The following is a 20,026-nucleotide window of genomic DNA, read 5'->3' as shown; positions in this document are numbered from 1 at the left end:
CAGAGTTCTGTGTTGTGTATTGGCCTATGTGGTGTGTGGTTTTATCTTAAAAAGTGACAGTTTGCCTTTAAGAGCCAAGGTGAAGGTGGACTGCTGAGAGAGTGGGAGACGAACTGTGCAGAAAATGATTAAAACATTTCTGGACTTAGATGATAAACCACCAATGGGTGGTGCTGTGGAGTGGAAGAAGGCCCAGAGCGTGAGTCATGGTCTGGAGGACAGTTTAGAATGTTGGGATTTCAAAAAGGATGAACATTCCAAAGGTAGCCAGAAGGATCCAGACCTAGCCAGTGGTTCCCCTCTCTGCAAGCAACACAAGAAGACAACTTTGAATTTTGTGCTCTTTCTCTCTCTCTCTCTCTCTCTCTCTCTCTCTCTCTCTCTCTCTCTCAAAGATCTTTTGGCTTCAGTTTACCAAACAAACTGAATTTTGTTTATGATCTTTGCTTCTGTTGAGATCAAATTTTTGTGAGTCTTGACTGTTTTGTGTTTGTTTTGTGTCTAAGTTTTTCTGTGGGCTAGTTGGAAATATAACAGACTTTAATTACATATGATATATTTAGGCTGGGGAATTTATTAGTTTTACACTGTTATAGAAATTTGCATAGTAACCAGTGGGCATTGTTAAAAAGGGGGGATTTTAAATGAAAGTTTGAAAGTGAATTTTTGTTCATAAAGAAATTGTTCATCTTTCATCTTTGGCTTGGCTTTGCGGATGAAGATTTATGGAGGGGTATGTCCACGTCTTCTGCAGGCTCGTTGGTGACTGACAAGTCCGATGCGGGACAGGCAGGCACAGTTGCAGTAGTTGCAAGGGAAAATTGGTTGGTTGCGGTTGGGTGTTGGGTTTTTCCTCTTTTGTATTTTGTCAGTGAGGTGGGCTCTGCGGTCCTCTTCAAAGGAGGTTGCTACCCGCCGAACTGTGAGGCGCCAAGATGCACGGTTGGAGGCGATATCAGCCCACTGGCGATGGTCAATGTGGCAGGCACCAAGAGATTTCTTTAAGCAGTCATTGTACCTCTTCTTTGGTGCACCTCTGTCTCGGTGGCCAGTGGAGAGCTCGCCATATAACACAATCTTGGGAAGGCAGTAGTCCTCCATTCTGGAGACGTGACCCATCCAGCGCAGTTGGGTCTCCAGCAGCGTGGATACGATGCGGACTCTGCCAGCTCGAGTACTTCGATGTTGGTGATGAAGTCACTCCAATGAATGTTGAGGATGGAGCGGAGACAGCGCTGATGGAAGCGTTCTAGGAGCCGTAGGTGATGCCGGTAGAGGACCCATGATTCGGAGCCGAACAGGAGCATGGGTATGACAACGTATCTGTACATGCTGATCTTTGTGTGTTTTTCAGGTGGTTGTTTTTCCAGACTCTTTTGTGTAGTCTTCCAAAGGCGCTATTTGCCTTGGCAAGTCTGTTGTCTATCTCGTTGTCGATCGTTGCATCAGATGAAATGGTGCAGCCGAGGTAGGTAAACTGGTTGACCATTTTGAGTTTTGTGTGCCCGATGGAGATGTGGGGGGGGGGTGGGTCTGGTAGTCATGGTGGGGAGCTGGCTGATGGAGGATCTCAGTTTTCTTCAGGCTGACTTCCAGGCCAAACATTTTGGCAGTTTCCACAAAACAGGATGCCATGCACTGGATAACTGGCTCTGAATGGGCAACTAAAGCGGCATCAACTGCAAAAAGTAGTTCACGGACAAGTTGCTCTTGTGTCTTGGTTTGAGCTTTCAGGCGCCTCAGATTGAAGAGACTGCCATCCGTGCAGTACCAGATGTAAACAGCGTCTTCATTGTTGAGGTCTTTCATGGCTTGTTTCAGCATCATGCTGAAGAAGATAGTAAAGAGGGTTGGTGCGAGGACGCGGCCTTGCTTCACGCCATTGTCAATGGAGAAGGGTTCGGAGAGCTCATTGCTGTATCTGACCCGACCTTGTTGCTTTTTGAGCAGTTGGATAAGCATGTTGAGGAACCTGGGAGGGCATCCGAGGCGCTCTAGTATTTGCCAAAGCCCTTCCCTGCTCACGGTGTCGAAGGCTTTGGTGAGGTCAACAAAAGTGATGTAGAGTCCTTTGTTTTGTTCTCTGCACTTTTCTTGGAGCTGTCTGAGGGCAAAGACCTCTGTTTGCGCGAAAGCCACACTGTGATTCTGGGAGGACATTTTCGGCGACACTAGGATTTAGTCTATTATGGAGAATCCTAGCGAAGATTTTGCCTGCAATGAGGAGCAGTGTGATTCCCGTGTAGTTTGAGCAGTCTGATTTCTCGCCTTTGTTTTTGTACAGGGAGATGATGATGGCATCACAAAGGTCCTGAGGCAGCTTTCCTTGGTCCCAGCAGAGCATGAAAAACTCATGCAGTTTGGTATGCAGAGTTTTGCCGCCAGCCTTCCAGACCTCTGGGGGGGGGGGGGGATTCCATCCATACCTGCTGCTTTGCCACTTTTCAGTTGTTCAATTGCCTTATATGTCTCTTCCCGGGTGAGGACCTCATCCAGCTCTAGACTCAAGGGCTGTTGAGGGAGCTGGAGCAGTGCAGATTCTTGGACTGAGCAGTTGGCACTGAAAAGAGATTGGAAGTGTTCTGACCATCGGTTGAGGATGGAGATCTTGTCGCTGAGGAGGACTTCGCCATCTGAGCTGTGCAGAGGTCTTTGGACTTGGGGTGAGGGGCCGTACACAGCCTTTAGTGTCTCATAAAAACCCCTGAAGTCGCCAATGTCAGCGCTAAGCTGGGTTCATTTGGCGAGGCTAGTCCACCACTTATTTTGGATCTCCCGGAGTTTGCGCTGAAGATGGCTGCATGTGAGATGGAAGGCTCATTTTTTCTCTGGCCTGGAAGGCTTTGTAAGGTGAGCCTTGTGGGCAGATCACTTCTTTGCCAGCAGCTCCTGGATTTCCTGGTTGTTTTCGTCGAACCAGTCCTTGTTTTTCCTGGAGGAGAAGCCCAGTACCTCTTCAGTGGATTGCAGTATGGCCGTTTTCAGCTGATCCCAGAGGGTTTCAGGAGATGTGTCCATGAGGCAGATTGCATCCTCGAGCTTTGCTTGGACGTTAGCCTGGAAGTTTCCTCTCACTTCATCTTTACCCCTGTGTGATATCCCTTCTTTGTGGTTGCTGGTTTGATCTTGTAACACTTAGCAATGTTATATTCAATTTTGGTAATCTGCCTACCTGTAATTAACTGCCAGGGCACAATTATGACTCCACTTTTATATGGTGACTAGGTTAATTCTAAAACTTTTGTGGCCTTTATATCAGAAATAAGTGTTAAAAACTCATGAGACAAAATTACATCTTTCCACTGGGATGGTACATTGCAAGGTGTTAATGCAAACCAAACACAGGTTGGTAGACGCTATTACAGCCCTTCAAAAAAATATACATTGCTGTGGTAATGAGATGTGTGTTTGGGACATGTTTAAAATAAGAAATAGAAATGCAGGTCAAACAATTTTGGTTGTGAACTGCAGTGTTAAGTGCATAAACATTCATACTTCCTTCAGGTTTCCTGAGTTAAAAGCCAAACTAGTGCAGATAGAAAAAAATCTAAAACAAACCAACAGACCCAAAAACAAATAGAAACCAAGGTGGCAGGCATGGAATTGCTCGTGGGCTGAATGTAAGTTTCAAAAAAATGAAAGACCCAGCGACTATCCACTAGTAGTTTGCAGTGCAGGATCAATGAATCAAAACGTTGATGGGGCTTCACTTCTAAACCTTACCCACTTTACACACAGGGCTGATCCATGTACTGGAGTCTAAGAGAAAGGGAGGGTTTCATTTCACAGTCAAGATGGGAGACTGCCTTGAAATGAAATATTGAGAACTGACTGCATACAATTGTCAAAATACTTATCAAATAATCCATGTTATATTTGGGGAAAAATAGGTGGCCTCTGATCAACCTATGCAAAATATGCATGTAAGAATAAAATCGTGGATGCAATATTTTTTCATGCCTTGCAGTTCTTTTGAAGTTTATTGTAAGTGAACCTTGCGTTAAGCAAGTTTGTTGACCCCTGAGCTAGAACATGTACCTGCCAAATTTGCAGATGGGTAATCGTGGATATTCTGTTTGGTGATCCTGTAATGGATCACAATGGCATGATCTGTATAAGCAATCGGCTGGGATTCAGTGGCTTCATTTTGTGCTGAGCTTCAATAGAAGAAAGTAAAAAAGCAAGGATGGAAGGCCAGGTTTGGAATAGTTTTAATTTATTCCACTCTTTTTAGTTGCACCCTTAAAGCAGGAAAATAATATCAAATGAACATGTCTCATTTTGATAATGCTGTTATATATTCAAGCTTGAATTTGGAATCCCAATGCAAACAAGACCTATTTATTTTGGGAGAAGTAAAGCAGACACAAGGGATCAGTGATCACATTACCTGACATCCCCAAATTCATCCAGCCACCCAATCTGAACTCATTCCTCCAACTATCAGCAAAAATGGGACCACGGGAAGAAATAATCAACAGTTGATAATCAGTTTTCTCAAGGGGCAAAAAGAGCGATGAAAGTTCAAATGTAATTCAATTGCGTATTTTGTACGTAAATTTTCATAAACCTTTTATTATGTTTTTGAAAATAGATTGATTAATTAAATAAAAAGAATATAATTTAGTCACTAAGTATCCATGAGCCAGAGAAAGACCTTCAGGCTGGGATACCCCTGAGTATGAGTCCAAAGATGCCACTTACAATTGTTTGGCAATTAAGTTTATAATATACTTTTTATTAAACATTCTCATGTAGTCATATTCAAGGCTTGACATCACAGTGAACTGCTTCATAAATTCTAAGTAATAAAGTAGTAATAAAAAGGGATTTCAATAATATTGTAAATCATATAACCTTAGTGTATTTTTCAACATTCATAATTATGCATCAAAAACTAACATGAAGGATAGGAGTCAGTATCATGACATAACATTACGTGTGGAGGTGGTAACATTCACCAATCACAGTAAATGAAAATAAACAAAAACTGAGCAGCTAGAAATTTGGATCACTTTTGGTGCACTAAGCATATGTTGTATGTAATGTGATCACCCACTCCTTGCAAAACGTGTGAACAAATTTGTTAGTAGTAGCACAGTGACATTTTGGATTGGATATCTGCTGTCCCTGCTGGAAGCTGCATTCAGTACTTGGAGCTATTGCATCACTGATCACTGAGAATACAGTCAGCTCTAGAAGAACATTCTTCCAGCCAGCACAGAATAGTTGTGCAAAAGGTGCCATAGAGGGATGAAAATCCCAGGGGAGAGATCGGTGCACAGCACACTCCTTTGTTCCTGGCCAAATAATGGTCTGGAGCAATAGACTTTTGTGCTGTGGTTGAGGTTTGAGCTGATCAAGGGGGTCAGTGATCACAGCATTCAACAGCAAATTTATTTGAATAAGGAACATGGTCAGTGAAGAAAGCACCGCAGATGCATTTACCATAAGGGCAGCCACTGTAAATTGAGACTGGTGGTTGCTGTGAGCCCAATGTCCGTGACACAATGTAAATCCTTTAATTAAGGATTTGCATTGGTGGCACAGTTAGTGTAGCAGTTAGCACAACGTTATTACGGCGTCGGCGACTCGGGTTCAAATCTGTAAGGAGTTTGTAGATTCTCCCTGTGCTTGTGTGGGTTTCCTCCCACTGTTCAAAACATACAGGATTTGTATTTGGGCAGCATGGGTTTGTGGGCCGAAGGGGCCTGATACAAACTTTTCTGGGAGTGAACATTAATGATTTTGGGTTGTCTCACAGCTCTAGCTTCTGCTGACAGTGGAGGAAGCATGCATTATGTGACGTGTGATCTCAGACAGTGTGCAACTAATGCCTGGAACGTGTCGGCTATACTGAGGTATATTACGCACAAAATGCCAAGGGCAATCGTGATGATTCTGCTTTCCACTGAAAATAATTACCAGCACAATTTAATCCAGCAAACAACACTTGTATGTGGGACTTACTGTTGAAAAATGCACAAAATTGATCGTGTATTTAGGCTTGCAAATTTATTAGGCTTTCAGCCTTAAGGGAAAAAAGCACGAGGTTCAAATGTTCATGTATTTGATGTGTATTAAGTTAAGAAAAACTGTAGGTAAGAAGCTTAAAAGAAACACAGAGGAGACTGCAGATGCTGGAACCTGAGGCTGAACACTAAGGCCCTTTCAAACTCTTGTGTAAATGGAGTTAACCGGGCGATTTACACAGTTAGCACCTCAGTTACACAGCATTTTGAAAGGGTCCATCCAGGTCAATGCTGTCGGAACCCAACAGGGTCCCTGACCTACCTGAGGTTGTCAGGGAACTCAGTTAAACTTACCAAGGTCACGTCTGTGGTGTAACACTATTGGGGGGACATCAAGTGGGCCGATAACATCACGGGGTGGGACATCCGCATCCGGGAGAGTTATGCATCTGGCAGGCTCAGGGACGGCAGGCAATGCCTGCACATGTAGATATTCACCAAGGGTATGTTAAAATAAAGCAAGTTATGAACGCAACTCCAGACTCAAGGTAGCTTTTATTACAAAAGTGTTTGAACCTAACATGGCATGGTGTCAGAGTAGAGCTTTAAGCCACAGAGAGGAGGATGGGCTGCGAAAGGGTAAAAGTGAAAGAGTTGAGCTAAGACAGAGAATGGGCCTAAACATGTGGAGACACCCCAAACAGTAACTTTCACGATAAAACCTCCAAAATCCTTCTACTTCTCAAATCCACAGGAGTGGAGAAGTGGATAAGAAGATTCAAGCGCTTTGCGCTTCAGGCAGGCAAGTAATTTAAATAATTTCTCTGAAGCTAACTAGGTGAATACACTGGTATACTGCATGGGGGATGAGGCTCACGACATGCTACGGGGCCTAGACTTAAGAGGTGTGCAGTGGCAGCAGTACAATACTGTACAGAGAGGGTTCGATTATTATTTTGTGCCTAAATTTAACAAGAGAATACAGCAGCCTGCAGAAAGAGTAGACTCGTTCATTACCGCCTTGTATGGAGTGGCAGAGAACTGCGAGTATGGAGATCTGCACGATGAGCTGTTTCGCTATTGACAGAGTATTTAGAGGTGGTTTGGGATGACTGTTAGTGCAGGTTGCACACAAACATTTTAAAACACAGAATGTTTGCAGAGTGCTATTTTGCAAAAGGCAACAAAGTAGCAACATACATCAGCAGCTTGTCTGGAAGAGCAATAGAGCTTTGCAGGCAGAGGCAGAACAGTTTTGCTCTCAGAGAGGGAGGGAGTGAGAAAGAGGAGAGACACAGACTTCAGTTCCAGAGGGACAATCTGGCAAACTTTGGAAGACTGCCTGGTCAAAGGGGAAGACTGACTGTCTGGAAGGAACTCTGTGGTGACCTGAAAGAAAGAGGATCATCTGGAGACCCTAAAGGGGGCAAGTTTTGTCAGCAAGACTGATTAAAAAGGAATCAGGTCCTGGAACAAAAAGAATCTCTCTCTGATAACCAACAAGAACCCTCCTGAGTGGTAACAATTTGCCTGTTAAGCACTAAAGCCTGGCGAACTTTGGTACACAGTACAAGAATTGCCTACAACCAATGAGATTGGACTGTGAGTCAAAGAACTTTTCTATACTTATTACACACATGTGCGCTTAGAATTAGAGGGGGTTTAAGTAAGTTGATAGTAATTTTAAAGTTTGATTCTGTTTTCATGTGCAAAGATAATTAAAAACAACTTTTGTTTAAGTAACCCTTTGTCATGGTGCATATCTATTGCTGCTGGGTTTTGGGGTCTTCTGGACTCCGTAACATTTTATGTCGGGTTCCTTTCTTAATTATTTTCAAAATTTGTAAGATTAATTAGTTTCTGGGTTTTGACCCCATTGTTTCTCTTCTTTTTTTAATTATTATTAGTGGTGGGCTGTTTGTGTTAAGCCAGTAGCCTCCGAAGGGAGGGGATTGATAATTAGATAACTTGTAGAGGTTTTTTTGTTTCATTTTACTTCTTTTCAATGTAATGAATGTTTCAATACCATTGTTAGTTAATTGGTTTTTATTTCAAGGAACTATAAAAATATTGAAAAAGAAATCTAAAATAAACTCACGCCTGCACAACACGAGTTGCATTTCACTACTTGAACTCTTTTTAAGGAGTATGAAGGTGAATAATTAGAATATTCTCAAATTCATCTGCAGTAAATATTTTTAACAATAATTTTTCTTTTAAACATCTTCTGAGAAAAATGGAGGGATGAGATATGATGGTGCTCTAATTGCAGACTCGTATAAATTTTATTTCATGACCAATCAACTTTAGAAAATGAAAAAGACTGAAGAAAGGGAATAGAATGATCTTAACTGGGTGATAGAGAATTGAGGATGAAGTATAGATTATATAAAACATGATAAATTCCATTTAAAACATAATAATATTCCATTCATGAATTCCTTGTGATAACAATAATTAAAAATAAAAGAATGAAAAATGGTAAGTGAAAATAACTCTCAAACCTGTTCATTTTCTATCAGTGTAAAAAAGAACATTTTACCCACTCTGATGGGCTTCTCTAAAATTAGCAGGTGAATTGCCACAAATTTCCAGGTTCTGATATCATAGCTCTAAAGTCGATTAGTTCTCCATACTACAGCATCCTAATTACTGTAACACAGAACTTGAGCGGTACAACGTCTTAGAAAATGTAATGCACAAAATTGGTCTCAGTTGTTTCCCATATGCAGCAATTACAATAGTGTGTTTCCGCTGTAGCATCATCTTTAAAATATTGTAAAATTCAGGTTTTATTGGTTTTAGAAAACTCAATTGACCATTGGCAGAGATCACAAATATATAGTTAAGTAACAGTGGAATTCTAGGGTTTGAACAAATTGTGGCTGCAAAGGGCATCACCATCCCACAGAAACATTTCCTCAGTGTTGTGCAGCAGGTTCTTGAGAAGAGAAGATTCGAGAAACCAATCAATGGCATCCTCATCACAAAAAGCACATTTATTTTCCTTCCACAGGAACATTCACTGATGTTCTAAGGTAAAGAAAACAAACATTAGTAGTACATGTAGTGTGAGAAATAGCAAGGACACAGAAAATAACAGCTGCAGCAGGAGCTTCTTTTGAGCTTATTAATATATTGAAATGATCACCTCTCCATGATCTGGCTCTGTTGAAATTTAATTTCAAAAGAGTTAAAATTAATATTAATGACAAAAATTGACAAATCTCCTTTGCACTTGCAATGAATTTAATCAGATTTTAGGGCTATAAAAGTGCAATTCCTTTGAAATGATTTTTTAGCTGTTCTCACATCCTCCTAATGTAATTATGGCAGGAGTCAGGGAATGCAAAATAATGTTCCTGAAGCTGGCTGCTTAGTTCGTCTGCTGACTCACACCCCAGGGTTTGATCCTGACCTTGGCAATATCTTGGCGGAGATTATAAATTCTCCCTATCTCCGCGGGACATTCCTTCAGGTTCTCCAGCATCCTCTCCCATCTTATGTCATTGCCTACTACAAACTACCCCTTTTGTGGAGGTGAGAGGCAAAAAGGGGAATTGATGTACATATGTGAGAGGGAGTCAATTGCAGGGCGTGTGACCATGAGAGAGGACAATGGTGGATCTCAGTGGGTCAGGCAGTGGGTCGAAGTGGTAAATCAACATTTCAGTTTGCAAGCTGTTATTGACAGACAAGAGTAAAAAAGGAGTGATATTATGTAGATGAAGGGGGAAAGAAACTGGCGAGGGAGCAGGAGGTGGAGAGACATACTGAGGGAGGGACTATTGGGAGAGAATTTAGGGAGAAAAATAAGAACAGGAGTAGGCAAAATAGAGATGGGAACAGTGGAACCAGATAGAGGTAGGGGGTTACCAAAAATTAGAAAAAGTGATGTTAATGCTGTTAATTTTAAGTCTGTCCAGGAGGAATACGATGTGTTGTTCCTCAAGTTTGTTTATCCTTACGCTAATGATGGATGAGGCCAAGGACAAACATTCCTGTATAGGGAATGATTGGGGAAATTGAAATGGTTGGCTACAGGAAATTGAAGTTCAGACCCACAAGAAGAGCACAGATGCTGAATAAAGCAGTCACCATAATGGCTTTTTACCAGCACAGAGGGGCCACAACGAGTAAGGAGAGAGGGAATGGGACTGATGGGATTGCTCTCATGGGAGTGCTCATAGATCAAATGGTCAGAATATTATTCTCTGGATTATTACAAATAGAAGACTAATGATAGTTCTTACATAACTTATTGACTGGATGGGCACCAGTGAAGGAAACAAAAGGCATTTAACATAGAATATACAACAAAATCAGAACAGTGTGGGCCCTTCAGCCCACAGTGTTGTGCTGACCTACATAAAATGACTCAAAATCAATCTAACCCTTCCCTCCCTCACAGCCTATAACTTTCCATTTTCCTTGCACCCATTTGTTCGAATGACACATGGAATGTAGAACTCTGATTTTGTGGATGACCAGAGAAACCGACCTAGTTGCCACCCAATAGAGATTGATGGGAGATTATGTGAAAGTACTCATGAACTACTTAGCCTTTGTAAGGGAAAATTTGACTTGAAAGTCATCATCTCTTTGTTTCGCTCAAGTCAAGTCAAGTTTATTGTCATCTGATTGTACAAGTACAACTACAACTTGATGAAACGACATTCTCTGGTCCTCGGTGCAAAACATGCAGACACACATTCAGACATAATACACATACAGACAAATAATACATATGCAGGACAAATATTCACATAGACAAATAAATAAATATTGTTTCATGAATATGACAGACTAGAATGGTTAGTGTGAGCAGTTCCTTTGAATATTCAGTATTTGTACTTCTTGTGGAAAGAAACTTTCTCAGCCAGATAGTACTAGCTATGATACTCCCGTATCGCCTTCCTGATGGGAGCAGCTGAAAGATGCAGTGTGGAGGGTGGAAGGGGTCTTGAATGATTTTGTGCATCTTCTTCAGACAAAGATCCCTATAGTTCACGTCGATTGAGGGGGGAGGGAGACTCCATTGATCCTCTCTGCCACTCTTATGGTCCTGTGGATTGACCTCTGATCCATAGGTTATACAGATCACAGGCTTCAATAGAATAAACCAAGTTATGCTGATCTGTGGCTTAATTAGTGGACAACAAGAGGACACTGATTTAAAGGCAGTTGGCAAATACAAGGAAGGTTTGCTCGAGTGCAACAATTTGGAATACACTGCCTGAAAGCATAGTAAAGAAAAGTGTAATAATAACTTTTGAAAGGGAATGAGCAAAGGGGATCAGGTTCAGTGTAGAAAGGCTGCCTGGGTAGCTGGTGTTGGATGGGCTAAGTGGGATGTGTGGTGCAGCTACTTATCACTGGAATGGGGTTCAGAGCTGCACTCTAGCCTACACAGTGGGTGCAGGCCAGAGCTGTGAATTGGCAGATCCTGCTTTATTGACTGGTTGCCCTGTTCCTGCCGTTTCCCTCCTCACCTAAAGCTGGATGTGACGGAAGCTCCTGTTTCCTACTCTTCTTGTTTGTGTGATCAAGCTCATGGGCCAGTTGCCATGGAGAAACGAGAAGGCAATAGGAGAATAAGGAAAATGTTGGATGTTGTAGGAATGTTGTCTTATAAAGAGTTGAAAATAAGAAAACAGAAATGGAAAAGGAGGAAAGGTAATGATGGAAAAACGGAAAGAGAAGATAAACAAAATATAAAAGGGCTACGCTGAACTATATGACTTTAAATATTAATGGAATACATAACCAAATTAAAAGGAAGAAACTACTAAATTTAAATGAATAAATGTATTCCATTAGAAAAAATAACATATAGGTTAAGAAATAATATTGAAATATTCGAACAAGTATAGGAGCCTTACATTAAATACAATAGCGAAAACCTACCGGGGACAAACATTACCTAAGTTGATGGAAGGAGAAGGAAAGAAAAGAATGGACTCAGTAGAATTTCTGGTGTATTTTTGTTGAATGACAACATTGTCTGACTGGCTTAATGCAACCTAGATTGTATACCTAAAATGGATGAGAGGGGGGGGGTGGGGGGGTGGCTTGGGAGGAGGGGTGGGGGAGAAAAAGTCACTGTATATGTGTGAAAAAGAAATAGTGTATATCATGGCTAATGTGATTTATGGTGTGAAAAATAAAAAATTTAAAAAAAAAGAGAAACGAGAAGGCTGTGCTGTCAAACAATGAGAAGGAAAGGCAGCAGCTTCCATCACATCCAAGGAGAGGTGAGGAAAGAGGTTGTAGATCCAGCGTTCTGTCAACACATGGAGCAGCCACTGCCAGCACCAGCAATGACCTGTGAATAATTCATTGATGGAGCCACACTGGGTTCCTGGTACAGCAGTGTTATTACTAATGTATCTCTAATGTAATGACCCTTTGAGCACATTCATAAGATGTCGTCCTGAGCACTTCACAATATGCCAATGTGGATGTTAAGTGGGCAAAGTTAATTTTTGTGGATAATATAATGAAATCCATTTTGGCCAAGTATTCACAGTAACCTTAGTGATGTTGATGTGCAATGGGAAAATAATTTTACTCTGGTTCATTCATTCCATTGAAGACAAATAGAGCATTGGGAGAAAGAATGATAATTGGTACAAAGATTCAAGAAAATAGGAATCAAAAGCCAAATTCAAATTTGAACACATGTTTAATATCTGCATGCTTTGAGGCAGTTTCTTCCCTCCATACCCACTCTTCCTCCACTGCCCACCCATAGGTTCCCTTGGAGAGCCCCTTTCCCAATATCTGTTGGCTCTTTGGAGGTTCATTGTTATTCAAAATTTTGAATGGGGAAATAAAGGTGCAGTCCGCTTTGAATTGGGGCTTTAGATATCTGCCTCAGACCCCAACAAGATGATAAGACAGGTCAGACATCAGTTAGAGAATAGTACTAACCTGAATTGTTTATTTTCACATGCATCAAGCTGTAATGAACAACTAGCAAAAGTCACACTTGCCATGAATTTGATATCAGGTCAATCTATGCATCTCAGGTAAACATTTCTCTTATCAATAGCTCAAGTGGAAAGAGTGCATATGGAATTTTTTATATATTTATTTTGCTCTTATGTCCTGACCATGAGTACGTATTCACTACTGATTTCAAGTTCCAGCTTGAAATGATGATTACCATTGACTTCCAATGGATGCTGCATGACCTGTTGGGTTTCTCCAGCATGTTTGTGTATTGCAAGTTCATGTTTATTGCCACATTTATCAAGGTGGAATCACCAAAATAAAAAGTAGAGAGAGAAAAGATTCATTGCCCATGGAAACAGCACAAACAGCAGTGAGGAAAGCCCAACAACGTTCATGGGAGACGTTCCTTCCATTGTTGGTATCAAGCAGTACAGCAGAGCATTGAAAAGAGTTAAACACCTCAAGGTAGATTTCCCCACATGCGTTCTCACCAACAGTACATCTTGTTGGAAAATCTAATTCAGCCTTCTTCAGCCATGTTGAGCAAAGAATGGCATGGTTTGATTTGCGAGCAGTTGGAGACCCCATACATGGAACCGAAATTAAGATTGAGTACAGAAGTGCAGAGTTACAGAGGGAGTGATCTTAAGCCTGTCAGCTTGAGGAGAGTGTTCTTGGAGAGTGAAAAGACATGACGTCCTGGGAGCTGCTCATAAAATGTGGCTACCATCCAGCACCATTGCTTTCAACCTGTATTTTGCTGTCAGAAACAGAATTTAGGTTTTCTGAGTGTATAACAATAATTTTCCTCTCTTTATCTACCTAAAGAATCAGGAGACAGGCCTGCACGACTGTCTACTGTGATGAAATGCTTTGAGAGGTTGGTCATGGCCAGAATTAACTCGTATCTAAGTAAAGATCTGGACCTACTGCAATTTGCCTATCATTACAATCGCTCACAAAGATTAGCGTATACAGAGCCGTTGTCATACCCACACTCCTGTTTGGCTCCGAATCATGGGTCCTTTAACGGCATCACCTACGGCTCCTAGAACGCTTCCACCAGCGTTGTCTCCGCTCCATCCTCAACATTCATTGGAGCGACTTCATCTCCAACATCGAAGTACTCGAGATGGCAGAGGCTGACAGCATCGAATCCACGCTGCTGAAGATCCAACAGCACTGGGTAGGTCACGTCTCCAGAATGGAGGACCATCGCCTTCCCAAGATTGTGTTATATGGCGAGCTCTCCACTGGCCACCGAGACAGAGGTGCACCAAAGAAGAGGTACAAGGACTGCCTAAAGAAAGCTCTTGGTGCCTGCCACATTGACCACCGCCAGTGGGCTGATATCGCCTCCAACCGTGCATCTTGGCACCTCACAGTTCGATGGGCAGCAACTTCCTTTGAAGAAGACCGCAGAGCCCACCTCACTGACAAAAGACAAAGGAGGAAAAGCCCAACACCCAACCCCAACCAACCCATTTTCCCTTGCAACCGCTGAAACCGTGTCTGCCTGTCCCGCATCGGACTTGTCAGCCACAAACGAGCCTGCAGCTGACGTGGACATTACCCCTCCATAAATCTTCGTCCACGAAGCCAAGCCAAAGAGAAAGAAAAGAAGAGACAATCGCTCCGCAGAAGATGCAATCTCTCTGTCTCTCAACTCAGCCTGGACATCAGCAACATACATCAGGCTATTCTTCATCAACTCAGCTCAGCTGTCAACACCATCATACCCTGCTGGTCAACAAGCTCCAATACTTGGGCCTCTGTACCTCACTTTGCAACTGGATCCTTGACTTTTTCATTGGAAAACCATAGTCAGCATGAATTGGAAATAATGTCTCCTCCTCACTGACAATCAACACATGTGCACTTCAAGGATGCGTGCTTAACCCACTGCTCAGATCGCTCTATGCCTAAGACTGTGTGGTTAGACATCTTCAAATTTGCCAGTGACACCACAGTCATCGGTAAAATCACAGATGGCAACGAGGAAGTGTACAGGAGTGAGGTAGATCAGCTAGTTGAGTGGTGTCACAACAGCTACCTTGTACTTGATGTTAGAAAAAATAGGGAACTGATTGTGGACTTCAGGAAGGGGAAATCAAGAGAATATGAACTACTTCTTATCAAGGAATCGGCAGTGGAAAGGGTTAACACTTCAAATTCCTGGATGTAAACATCTCTGAAGATCTGTCCTGAGGCCCCCATGACAATGCAATCATGGAGAAGGCTCACCAGTATCTACAGTTTGTGGGGAGTTTGAGGAGATTTGGTCTGTCATCAAAGACTTGCAAATTTCTACAGGTGTACCATGGGGAGCATTCTGACTGGTTGCATCACTATCTGGTATGGAGGTGCCAATGCCTAGGACAAGAAAAAATCTACAAGAGTTGTGAACTCAACCAACACCATCATGGGCATAAGTCTTTACTCCATTGAGGACATCTAGAAGAGGCGGTGTCTTAAGAAAGCAGCTTCTACCCTCAAGGATGGTCACCACCCAGGCCATGCCCTCTTTAAACTGCTACCATCAGAAAAGAGGTAGAGGAACAAGCCAAGGTTAACACCCAGCAATACAAAAAACAGCTTCTTCCCATCTGCCATCATATTCCTGAATGGACATTGAACCACAAACACTTTCTCACTTTCTCTTATTTTTGCATTAATTTATTTATGCTTTCAATGTAATTTATAGCAATATTTGCACCTGTGATACTCCTGCAAAACAGTAAAGTTCATGACATGTTCATGACAATAAATTCGGATTTGGATACAGAATTCTCTGATTCTGCATCTGTTGCACAGATCATAATAAAAGTAATTTTAATTCCAAAGACAGATAATAAACTGCAATAATCTCACTCTGAAACCTTCTATTGTGTTTCAAAGATCAACAAAGAAATCGGCAGATGCTGGGGCCTAGTGCAATACGCAAAAGTGCTGGAGAAACACAGCAGGTCATGCAGTCATCATAGAATGTAAAAGGCAGTTGAATTTTTGGGCCCGACCCTTCATCAGGAATGTATTTCATATTTTTGTTTCGCAACCTGTAGTTAATGTCAGTTCCATGAATCTGAAAGATTAATGGCTTAACACATGGTTCTTTATTAATGGATGCTTCAAGAAATAAACATTGAATTGAAGTTTAGCCGATTGAACATGTAGTTCGTTTCTATGGATATTTATGTTGTTAATGAACAGATCAAATGATCTGTGTAATGGGCTTTCACTTACATAGGATTGCCTGTTGCTAAGTGGCAATTGATTGTTGGCAATATAAGGACCCTCATGCGCATCATATGGAAAGGCAAAGGCTCGAGGGTCTTCCTTCATTAGATACATTTCATTGATTAAATTCCAACTTCTGTTATCGACCAAAGTTTAGACTCTAAAAGCGGATTGTAGTGATAAAGTGCTACCACCAGGAGGAGTCAAAGACAGAGTGTGTAGCATCTGGGGAATGCTGTTGCATCTTGGGTGAATTCATGATGGATGCCTCCACGAGGTCTGGTGTGTGTATGTTCTCTCCTTAGTGCTGGGTTGTTTGGTTAATAAATCTAGTTGTTTTAAAAAGAACCCAAGTTTCTTTATTGCAGTAAAAGAAATATCACATGGTAACAGGAGTAGAAGAAACAGCCAAGTTCTGCTGTGCACAGGAGTGAAAGAAAAAAGTGTGCATGGTAACTGTTGATATTAGCAGAGGAAATATGGAGGGTTTAAAAGCTCCTAACATTGTAAATTGGACTGGAAATGTTGACTACGAGTGGAGGCTGTTTAAGCAAATGTTTATGCTTTACCTGCAAGCGATTGGAATCAATAGCCATCTTGATACACAGAAGATTGCAATCCAATTACCATGGCAGGACCTCAAGCTCTAGAGGTTTTCAACACATTTGTTTTTTGCTGAGGTAGAAGACCAGAGGAAATTCGACAAGGTTCTTGGAGATGTTTGATGAACACTGTTCACTAAAGAAAAATGAAACCTTTGAAAGGTGTTTCGCTCATGCATGCAGCTGCAGGGAGAGAGCTCTGATACTATTTTAACAGGTAAAATAAAAAGCAAGAACATACAATTTTGGACCGCTGCAAGATTCAATGATCTATGATCAAATTGTGTTTGGGATTAATGATAAGAAAGTGAAAGAGAGGTTGCTGTGAGAGATAGGGGTTACCTTAGCTGGAGCTGTGAAGATATGCCAGTGAATTAGCTCTGAAGCATGTGAAAAAATTTGGTGATAGTGCAATAGCCAGTGAAAATGAAGGCATAGTCGTAGCCATACTGTCTGGACACACACAAACAAAAAATGAGAGAGAGAGGAACCAACAAAAAGATGGAGAGACATTCAATTGTAATTGATGCAGCACTAAACATGCGCCAAAGCAATGCCCAGCTTATGGGAAAGTCTGTAACAAGTGCAAAGGGCAGAATCACTACACAAAACAATGCTTTTTCAAAGGGAAACTAAACAGAAGTAAAACTGTACACCCTATAGAAGAAACTGCTCTCAGTGATATACTTTGCATGGGCATGGTGATGCAGGAAGTGAACAATGTCGAGCAGGATAAATGGACTGTGTCATTGCGTACAAATGGAATAAATATTCCTTTCAAGTTAGACCAGGAGCAAAGGTCAATTTGATCTGTGAGCATGACATCAGGGCAATGAAGGTAAAGCCATACATCCATGCAAAACCTGTACTGCTCAAAGCCTCCAATGGACAGAGCATCAACATGAAAGGTACATGTAAATTCAAGGTGAAAACTAATGACAGAGCACCACTGCAAATTCACAATAGTCTGAGATGGACATTATTTACTGCTTGGTGACAAAGCATATGGAAATTTAAACCTTGTCACATTATCACTGACCATGCACACAACAGCACCGAGGAAATACTGAATCAATTTCCTGACAACTTCAAGGTGCTTGGAGTTCTAACACTCACCTATAAGATACAGTTAAGAGGTCACACAACCAGTAGTGCATCCCCTAAGGTGGATTCCAGCACCACTAAAAGATGAGCTGAAGCAGGAACCCAACTGAATGACAGTACTAAGGGTCATAAAGAAAGTGGAGGAGCCCACAGAATGGATAAGTTCAATGGTGTATGTCAAAAAGAAGAGCAGTGCATGGACCTAAAAGACTTGAATGCCAATATAAAGAGGGAACATTATTAGATTCCAACCAGGGATGAAATTATAAGTGAAATGGCCAGTCCAAAGTTTTTCACTAAATTGGATGCATCTCAGGGCTTCTGGCAAATAAAACTGCATGAAAATAGTACAAAATACTATACATTTAATACACCATTTGGTCGAATCTCCTGTCTGAGGATGCCTTTTGGAATTTCTTCAGCTCCGGAAAGAGATGCCCAGACCCACTGACAAAAAAAAGGCATATTGAGAGTGATGGGAATAATCAATTTCATTGGCAAATTCATACCAAACCTGTCTTCCAAACAATGTACCTGAGGAAGTTGTAACAGGAAAAATGTGAATTCAAGTGGACAGACAACCACAAGGAAGAATGGAGATAACTGAAGACCATTCTAACTACAGAACCAGTGTTTTTGACCTTCTTTGATGCATCCAGAAGCAAAAATATCTTCAAAAAATACTATAGATGCTGTACTACATCAGGTTATAGGAGAAGATTGAAGGCCAGTAGTGTACGCATCAAGGACGATGACAACATCTGAATGCCGATATGCACAGATCGAGGAAGAATATCTCAGTTTGGCCTATGGACTTGAGAAATTCCACAGTTTTGTGTATGGTCTACCAACATTCATGGCAGAGACAGACCACAAGCGATTAATAGCAATAATCTAGAAAAATCTCAGTGAGATGTCACCGAGAATCCAAAGACTGAGGATGAAGCTACAACGTTATGACTTTGAACTGGTGTACACACCAGGGAAACTTATTATGTTAACTGATGCGTTATCCAGGGCAACGACAGTTTTTTAATATATTTTTTTATTTTTCACACTGTGAACCATATCAACCAAAATACATACAAACATTTCCCTCTTAAATATACACAGTGGCATTTTCTCCCCTATTTTCCCCCCTACCGTCCCTCACCCCTTCCCACCCCCCTCCAAAACCAATAAAAATTCAACATATACAATACAATAAAACAATTAAACAATGTCATCACACAATGAAAATAAAAAAGAAAAATGTGTCATCTACTTTTACACACTGGATCAAATCATTTTGTCTTCTTATCATTTTAGGGGGTGAAGGTCCAAGGCAAGCCGTCTCTATTATGTTCCATGTACGGTTCCCAAATTTGTTCAAATTTTTTCTAATGGAATATATTTATTCATTTCCATGTACCATTGCTGTACTCTCAGACTCTCTTCTGATTTCCAAGTTGACATTATATATTTTTTTGCTACAGCTAAAGCTATCATAATAAATCTTTTTTTGTACTTCATCCAGTTTGAGGCCTAATTCTTTACTACTTATATTACTTAGAAGAAAGATCTCTGGAATTTTTGGTATGTTGTTTTTTGTGATTTTATTTAATATCTGATTTAGATTTTCCCAAAACATTTTCACTTTCTCACATGCCCATATTGCATGTACTTTTGTTCCCGTTTCCTTCTTACAGTGAAAACATCTATCTGGTAATGTTGGATCCATTTTTTTTTTTAACTTTTGGGACATGATATATAACCTGTGTAACCAATTATACTGTATCATGCGTAACCTTGTGTTTATTATATTCTTCATAGTTCCAGAACATGACTTTTCCCATGTTTCATTTTTTTTTATCTTTGTTTAAATCTTTTTCCCACTTTTGTTTGGGTTTATAGCTTATTTCATAATTTTCCTTCTCTTGCAGCTTGATGTACATGTTTGTTATAAATTTTTTAATTATCATTGTGTCTGTAATCACATAATCAAAGCTGCTTCCTTCAGGTAATCTCAGTCTGTTTCCCAATTTGTCCTTTAAGTAGGCTTTCAGTTGATGGTATGCAAACATTGTACCATGAGTTATTACATATTTGTACTTCATTTGTTCAAATGTTAATAATTTATTTCCCAAAAAACAATTTTATATTCTTTTAATTCCT

The 20,026-nt window shown here is 40.9% G+C and overlaps 1 protein-coding gene across 2 annotated transcripts in view; it reads right to left on the bottom strand.

Moving 5' to 3' along the window:
- tpo (thyroid peroxidase) overlaps positions 1–20,026 on the bottom strand; it is a 108,818-nt gene that overhangs the window by 10,596 nt on the left and 78,196 nt on the right. Inside the window, exon 12 of one of the 2 annotated variants that reach the window (XM_069886182.1) lies at positions 8,476–9,005. The exons of the other annotated variant lie outside the window; for it this stretch is intronic. Coding sequence (XP_069742283.1) covers positions 8,995–9,005 — 11 coding nt within the window. The 3' untranslated portion in view covers positions 8,476–8,994. Of the gene's footprint in view, positions 1–8,475; positions 9,006–20,026 lie in introns of those variants that run through there. 2 annotated transcript variants of the gene reach the window in all.

Source organism: Narcine bancroftii, chromosome 6 (genome assembly GCF_036971445.1).
Source record: "Narcine bancroftii isolate sNarBan1 chromosome 6, sNarBan1.hap1, whole genome shotgun sequence".
NCBI lineage: Eukaryota > Metazoa > Chordata > Chondrichthyes > Torpediniformes > Narcinidae > Narcine > Narcine bancroftii.
This window is presented reverse-complemented; position numbering and strand designations above follow the sequence as displayed.